Source organism: Cyanistes caeruleus, chromosome 8 (assembly GCF_971803275.1).
Source record: "Cyanistes caeruleus chromosome 8, bCyaCae1.hap1.1, whole genome shotgun sequence".
NCBI lineage: Eukaryota > Metazoa > Chordata > Aves > Passeriformes > Paridae > Cyanistes > Cyanistes caeruleus.
In genome coordinates, this window is record NC_141708.1 from 12223534 (window position 1) to 12231699 (window position 8166).

The following is an 8166-nucleotide window of genomic DNA, read 5'->3' on the forward strand; positions in this document are numbered from 1 at the left end:
GAGGTTTATCTCTCAGCAGTGCAGAACATCTCGTATAGTCATCTTTTTTCATTCAACATGTAATTGCAATGTTGTTTTCCTCTTTCCCTCCCCAAGTTATAACTTGATTTTGCTTGAATGCTGCTTGATTTATTGGCTCTGAATGAGGATTGTGAAAATGCTGAAGCAATGCTGTTGTTTTACTTGATTTCCCTTACTTAGAAGAAAAAAATATCAGTTTTCTATCTAATGATCCCATGGAGCAAATAAGCTAATAAAGATAGCAGTGGAGCCAGGAAGGCACTCCAGATAGGAGGAACTCAAAAATGCCTGGGTTTGGTCAGGTCACATTTTTTTCTTCCATTAATCGTCTACAGAAGTGGAATACAGAGTTTCAGATAGGGGAATCGAGCACATAGGTTTTTCTGAGGGGAGAACCATTGCAGGACACCTCTAGTTCATTTTTCTATTCTCGTTTTGCATTGTAGTCGGGTTACTACTGTAGGTTTCTGTAGGGCTTCCTCCAGAGGTTTCCCTTTGCCATATTAACACTCCTACAATTAGTTGAACTATTTTTTCCCCCTTTTTCTTGCACACTCCTTTGAGTCAACCCAAAAGACATGTTTTTCTATACACCAGGAGTGCCTTCTGGAACATGATGACACTTGCTGCAGTGGTTTCTGTGGCATTTTCATCCATGGCAATCTGCTGGAAGGACAGTGGATGCCCCAGCCACCCCATGATAGGTGGGGATTGCAGCATGTGCTTGGCTTTTTTGGAAAAGGCATTTTGATTTGAGAAACCCCTCTTATTGTTGGAAGATATTGTGTGCTCCCCATATGTGTGACAAGTCTATGGGATGCCAACTGTGCTCCTCTCTGCTGCTTTGGAGTGCTGTGCTACTTTGTTGCTGGAGAACTAAACTCTTAGAAACAGGGAATTTTTCCCATGGGCAACACTTCCGGAAATGTTGATGATGTGATCCATCCCTGCAAAAGCTGGTCCTTTGCAGCCTGGGTATCTGATCTCCAGCTTGTGCTGTTTGTTACATGTAAACTTCCCTCAATACCTTAGGGACCCCTCAGAAAAGGATTCCCTTCCTGCAGAAATTTGCTTCCCTGAGTATTGAGTACCTTCGAAGAAGCAACTCCTTCTCCTGTTGGGAGTGTGAGGGAGCAGGAGGAGAATGCAGTTGAACCCTGGGCTGCACAGACTGAACACACTTCAGTGTGTAGAGAGAAGATCAAATCCAGTAGTTTGTAAATGGAATCCACCTTAAAGACATTAGCTCGTTCCACCTTAAATATGTAATTTCTCCAAATTCTTGGCCATGTGCTGATCCTCATTTCCTGTCCTTCTTTTTCTTTCCTTTTTTTTCCTTTTTTTCTTTTTTTTTCTTCTTTTTTTCTTTTTTTTTTTCCTTCCCCTAGTTTGCTTCCCTCTGGAGTAATTCCAGTGCTCTGGAGCTGGAAAGCAGATGTTACTCTCAGACTTACAGAGGCACTTCTGACTTTTTTTAACATTCCTATAGTTTTAATCCGTTTTTTCCTTCATGTAATATACACAGGGAGGGTTTTGGAAGCATGAAGGAAGCAAATCACTGCACCTAATTCTGAAACCCTCCCAGTTCAATGCTATACAAGCTAGAGGCAGTATTGGTGTCTGTCTTTATTTTGCCCTACATGCATTATGACTTAAAAAAAATAAAATCAGGACTAGGGAGAAATGAAAGAAAGACTCTGTCCTGGGATCCTGCTTACTGTTGTATTGAGTTCGGATCTGTGCTTCCCAGTGTGCCCATAGCTGGCATTAGCATCCATCATTTAGATCTTACTTTGCCTCCAGGTGACAGCAGTAGGTGAGTACAATCTTGCGGTGCCCAAGTGGACTGACTGCAGGGCAAGTTGGTACAGATATACAAAGTAAAGCTTTTGTTCTTTGCCTTCATAGCCTTCATTTTGTGGTTGCTCTGAGCCCCAGCCCATGAGAATGAAGTGCAGCTGAGAGGTGCTGGCAGCACTGAAATGAGGAGCAATCCAGGATGGGGTTTAGAATGTTTCCAGTAGGTTCTAGATAGGAAAGGAAGGCGGGATGTTTGTGATTCAACTCCTAAGATGTGAAATGAAAATTGTTACTGCTTCAGGACTTGGCTGAAATTGATTACCACTTGTTTTAGTTCTTACACCTATAAAATGGGGAAGATCAAGGAATATTCTAAGGTTGTTCTTCAAAGGGCTTAAAGATTAACAAATTCAAGATTAAGGTAAAAAACGTATGCATATTTCGCTTACGAAAGTAGTTTTTATCTGTGATACTGGAGAAATAAAACAGTTTCTGGTAACTACAGCTCAACATTAACTTCAGGTTAAATTTGCTTACACAGGAAGAAGTAGCCTACAACAGCCTCTCTACTGAGGGTTATGTTGCCCAGAGTTATTAACTGTCCATCTGTTGCTGCTGTTATTCATTGGGAAAAACTATGTGAGATCAGAGGTATTTGTTGCAGTGGGGTTACACAGGCTGATCCAAATACTTACAGTTGGCAGGAGAACTAACAGGCCAGTACAGAACCTGCCTGTGGGTGCTGTTCTGATCTTAAACATGTTCAGTCTCCCACAAGCTAAGATGGATGTAAACTGTTTTTTCTTGCTGATTTTGCACAATCAAGCTCTGTTGAAAATAACCTTTGGAACTGGAGTGCTCAGTAGATTGGGCACTGTGGCTTTCTTACAGATGGAGACCTCTACACTGCCACATTGTATAAGCTCACAAATGTATTTTAAAAAAATTTACTTAATCCAAAGGCAGCAGAGAGCATTGGTCAGCAGCTCTGCAAAAGGGAATGAAACCAAAAGTCTTCAGGGCTGAAAAATGACAATGGGTGATACCTTGGCACAACAGGAACTGTGGCATGTATTCAGGCCTTTTTTTCTTTTCCTTTTATGGCTTGGTTTGAGGCCTAGCAGAAAAGCCTCAAAAGGGACAGAATTGAATAGATCCAAACTGCTTCTTGACATGGTCTTCTCACACCATGCTGTGGATGCTGTGTATCTTTTTGCACTCAAATCATTTTAGTATCAGGTTGCTACTTCTTGTTAGTCTCCATGCATCACACAAAGCTCAGAGCTCTTGGGATGCTTTCCTTTGACAAGAGTAATTGGAAGAACTTGTCCCTGAACTCCCTGAGCAGGAGAGATGCTACCTCTTTACCTTAATGTGTGACAGAAGGCAAGTATATAGGGAGAAGCAGAATCTCTAGTATCTTGCTTGGTCTAGGTGGGTGAGGAGGAAAAGGCAGAATTTTAGACAGATCCTTGTAGTTGCTGCTAGAACTACAACAATTGTATTTGCTTTTATACAGGGATAGTAATAAAGAAGCCTAGGGAATCAAATCCACACTGCATTTTCCTGTTCTCCCTGTCAAGTCCCAGAGCCACTCTCAAGTGTGTGGATGTGGTGGATGAGACCAGGATGAGATTTGATGCAGAAATCTTACTGGAAACCTCAGAATCCAAGTGTTGTCATGACAAAGATGCTTACCTGCCAGGAAATGATTTGCTCATATCCCATGTGCCCCAGCTCCTTCCTCTGCTGTTTAACGAGACTCCCTTTTCAATAAAGAACCTTAGAGTCCTACTGTTTTAACCTTTGTATTTCCTGCAGATTTCCTGAGCATCAGGATTTTAAAGATGCCTGCTTTTTCACTTACAGTTCAAGTGCCTGTTTTGGGTATCTTGAGAGATTAGAGAGAAGGTTTTCAGTGACTCTCACTGTAGCAAGTTGTGGTTTCATTAGGGAAAGCAGAGTTCATCCACATGGTCCTCCCTGGAGTCTGATTGTAATCTGAAATCCCTGCTGAGGTGTTAGGAATGGCAGAAGTTAGAAAAAATTATTTCCCTAATTCCTAGAGGAATTACCTCAGTTTGAAGTGTAGTGTGATCAGCTCAGGATGGTGTTTCAGTAACATGGATTGGATTCAGGTGTCTGTTCACATTTCCCAGTTTATTTCTTCAAATTGCCTCGAGCTTTGTCAGGAAAATGAGTCTCCATCAAAGCCATTTTTCTTCAGGCTAATTGTTTCTTGATCTTGCAGCGCTAGAAAAAGTTGCAGTAGTTTAAGGGTCCCATATACTCAGTGACATAAGGCTGCTCATGCAGACCTGGGAATTATGGAAGGAGGGACAGTGTTCTTTATAGTCTCAGGGAAGGAGGCTTGCACAATGATCTTAAACTGCAGGCATAGGTTCTCTGTACTATGTGCTGTACCACCCTTATTTTATCCCATTTTCAATTTGAGTTGACACTAGGAAGTTTAAAAACTTTTAGAGTATTTTACTTACTAGTTTGCTTTTTTACTGTGTGGGAAAATGCTGAGTTTTCTTAGTACTGTCTAGGGGAGGCATAAAACAAACTGGTGAAGCTCTTTACCTTGTGTGTAAGTATTTCTTGTGCAGAGAGACTCCTTCCTTAGGATGATTAGTGGCTTTCAACTACACGGTTCACTGCTGGCTCAACTGACTTTGGTATATCTAATCAATAGATAATAAATGGAGACTACTAAATCTTGTTTGAGAACTGCGAACTTTGTTTGATGTTTTCATCTGTCACTTTTGCTTCAGCTGTTCTACCTGACATGCATGAGAAGGCTGTGTTTGATGTGATGATGTTTGCTTTTGCCTCTCCAGGTATCTGGGCAAAGAGGGCTGGGCCCCAGCTTCATATCTGAAGAAGGCTAAAGATGATCTTCCATCTAGGAAAAAGAACTTAACTGGGCCAGTGGAAATCATAGGAAACATCATGGAGATCAGTAACCTGCTGAACAAGAAATCATCTTCTGACAAGGAAGCTCAAGTAGAAAATGAGTCTGCAGAAACTCATATCACCAAGAAGGAAATCAGTTTGCCCATTCTGTGCAATGACTCTAATGGCAATGCCATGATGACTTCAGACAAGCAGGCTTCCAAACTGGCCCAGGGATCCCCAGCCATAGCAAGGATAGCACCACAAAGAGCTCAAATAAGTAAGGCAGTAAAGCAGTCTGGGTTTTCATGGGCTTGCAATGAATTCTTGTTCTGTACCTTTCAAGGCTGGCACTGGCTATCAGCTAAAGTCCCTCATGCCCTGGCCTTACAGCCAAGTTCACACAAGCAGACCTTTGCATATCCTGTAGACGTATCAAGAGGGACTCCAGAATGTGGTCCTTTGCTAGTAGTGATGAAATTTAACTTCACTTTATACACAGACTGGCTGGTGGTTCTTTATCTTAGCCTGCATGTGTTTACCTTTCCAGAGGATACTTTTTTCCTTTTGAACGCTCTAAAATGTGTCCTTCTACCCCAGAAATGTAGCTGATGTTCAAGTTGAGGAGACCACCTGTGTCTTCTCTTGCATTTGTTCTGCTGTTTTCCTGGTGGCAAGTTGCTATAAGGTTTTTACTACTTCATCTACAGATACTGATGCTATTCTGTGCAAGTAATGGCAAAATACTAGGAGAGAGAGCAGTGTGAGTGTTTAGTGAATTATTTTTACTGCTAGGGGGAAAATAGGTATTAGGCCAGTCCTTTGCTGGCCAGTCTCCAATGGAGCTGGTCAGTTCCAGCAGAAAATACAATCCACTACTTTCTGGCAGTGATTTCCTCTTAAATTTGCTGGCTTAGCAGAGATGAGTACCTAAGCTACTTTGGTATTTCTAGTATACCCTCATAGTTTCCTATCTTGTTTCATAGAGGTACCTTAAATATTGCAAATACTGTCTTCTATTCTCAAACTGTATAACAGCAGAGAGCTGCTGAAAAGTGTGTTTAGCAGTACTTGCGAAGTTAAATAAACTCTCCCTGTTCCCTTTCCTGCTCAGGTTCTCCAAATCTGAGAACAAGGCCACCCCCACGAAGAGAGTCCAGTCTGGTGTGTATTGGTTTATGGTTTATCTTAGCAGTGGGTAGGTGTCTGGGTGCTTTGGCAGACTTTGTGCAGCTGTACAAGGTGGGAGGGATCCTTTATTTGCATGCCTGTTCATTCATTAAGTGTTGAGCAGACCTCAGGGCATCCTAATGATGAATCATGTTTTCTGTTATTCAGAATGTTGCCCCAACTAATCAGGTCTGAAGGGAGATTACGATAAAGCTTCTGTGTTCTGTGCATGAGCATTAAGACTTGTTTGGCTGACTCAGAAGGTTTAAATTTCCTCTGGATGTCCTTAGCCCAGACTGAAATTTCTGACCTTCTCTTCTCTTAAGCAGCTGGGAATGTGTCCTGTCCTTCCATTGCTACCAACTTTGAGGTGGCCAAGCTTCACTCTTGTGCATGTTTAGAGTGGCTCAGAATCCTGTGAAAGGATGTATGCTACAGGAATGAGTCTCTTTATGATTTCTTATCCCCAAAGCTAGAATCCTGGAAATTTGTACCAATTTGAGATTAGAGCTGTCATCTTCAATAGGAGCTAGTCAGTAGTGGATTTATATAAAAGTCCTGCTAATAGCTTGTTTATCTAGCAATACATAGTGTTTAATCTTTGCTGTACCCTTTGTGAGCAATATGCAACTTGTAATCTTTCTGTCACTAGAGATGCTTCTTAACAAACTACATGAATAGCACATTTGCATTTTCTTCCTATTTTTCTTCACATTATTTGTAATTAGACTTTGTTTTGGCAAGACTATGACACTTAATCCCATGCTAAAAATAACAGTGATACTGTATGTGAAACCCTGAGCATATCTGCTGTTTCCAATTATCTTCATTTAATCCAAACCATCCTATTATCTGAAGGCATTTTATTATGCTGTGCTTCTGCTGTATTTCAGCATTTATAGTGCAGAAACATCCAATTATAACATTGTTAGACACAGTTCCTAAGGTGCAGAGGTGCCTTCTCTGTGAAATGCCACATGCTGTGTGTGATGAAACATCAACTGTTAGTTACAGAAGGGGTATCTTAGAAATGGAGGAGCAGGAGAATAAAGCACAGTGTGTGATTTGCCCTTCTCCCACTGATGGCTCTGGATCATTTTGTGTCTTTGTCCTGTGTTTGTCTGACCTGTTGTTCTTTCATAGGACCCTAAGTAATGAAGTGCCAAAGCTGTGCAGCTTCAGTGTCACCTAGCTGCCCTGCAGATCAGCACTGTGCTATCTGAAAAAGCTTTCAATATTGATATTCCTGAAAGGACCTTTATCCCATTTATTACCTTAAAAAATAATTGTAGCAAATTCTGAAATGTGGCAGCTTAATGTAAAGACACTTAGCTTTTAGAGGAGTCCAATAGGCTGCCAGAATGGCTGTAAATAGCAGTGTCCCACTTCTCATAGAGCCTTTACGAAGGTTGTGTTGGGATTGAGTAGAGTTTCTGGGTCTGTTAGGATGAGGAGGAGCTGGTGTTGTTCTGATCAGGCAGTAAAGTCCTTCCCTTCTAGCACTTTAGCTGGGCAAAGCTAGGGGGTTTGTGATATTGTCCTTGTTTCTTTGCTACAAGAGTTGTCCATTAGCTCATATCACTGACCTGATAATCTGACAATCTGAGTTCAGATTGTTTGAGAAGAACAGCAGCATATTAAAAGCAATAATTCGTTTGGATTATATTTTAAGATAGTGTATTTAACGATAGAATCTATTAGAGGTCTGTTGCAATGCAATTTTCTGCAGTTGTTGGCATGTCATCCAGAGCTGGGTCTTTCTGGACAAAATCTCAGCATAAATGAGCTGTTCTTAGTGTGACTGCAGCTCACGCTTCATCATCCCCAAGTAAAATATTTTACTGTGCAGGTAAAGATTATTAGTTTTAATAGCTGGTGAAAGTGGCATGAACAGTGCCCCTGTTGAAAGACTTTTCTCTTTTAGCCCATATCAATACATCAGCTCCCACTCTGGAGAACTTGGCAGTTACCATTAGGAAGGAGGATGAGTCTTAGTGAATTAAAAGCATTTTTGTTTTCATACTGCTGTTTAGCTGACTGTTTCTTTGGTGTAAATGAACAAAGCATACTATTTGCCATAGGGTTTTCAGTTACCCAAGCCACCAGAGCCACCCTCCGTGGAAGTGGAATATTACACCATTGCTGAATTCCAGTCATGCATCTCTGATGGCATAAGCTTTCGTGGAGGACAAAAAGCAGAGGTGAGTCTTAACAGTATATCTGGAAAAATTGTAATATTTATCTGTTGCATTGGAGTGGATTGGAAGGGGAGGAGTG

General features: G+C 41.3%; 1 protein-coding gene across 26 annotated transcripts in view; it reads left to right on the top strand.

The window, feature by feature from the left end:
• SH3PXD2A (SH3 and PX domains 2A) overlaps nucleotides 1-8166 on the top strand; it is a 243399-nt gene that overhangs the window by 226294 nt on the left and 8939 nt on the right. For 17 of the 26 annotated variants that reach the window (XM_086899425.1, XM_086899424.1, XM_086899427.1 and 14 more), the window contains 3 exons: nucleotides 4665-4999; nucleotides 5834-5883; nucleotides 7971-8090. In XM_086899425.1, coding sequence (XP_086755551.1) covers nucleotides 4665-4999; nucleotides 5834-5883; nucleotides 7971-8090 — 505 coding nt within the window. The remainder of the gene's footprint in view (nucleotides 1-4664; nucleotides 5000-5833; nucleotides 5884-7970; nucleotides 8091-8166) is intronic. The other 9 variants (XM_086899426.1, XM_086899423.1, XM_086899421.1 and 6 more) reach the window with 1 other exon arrangement.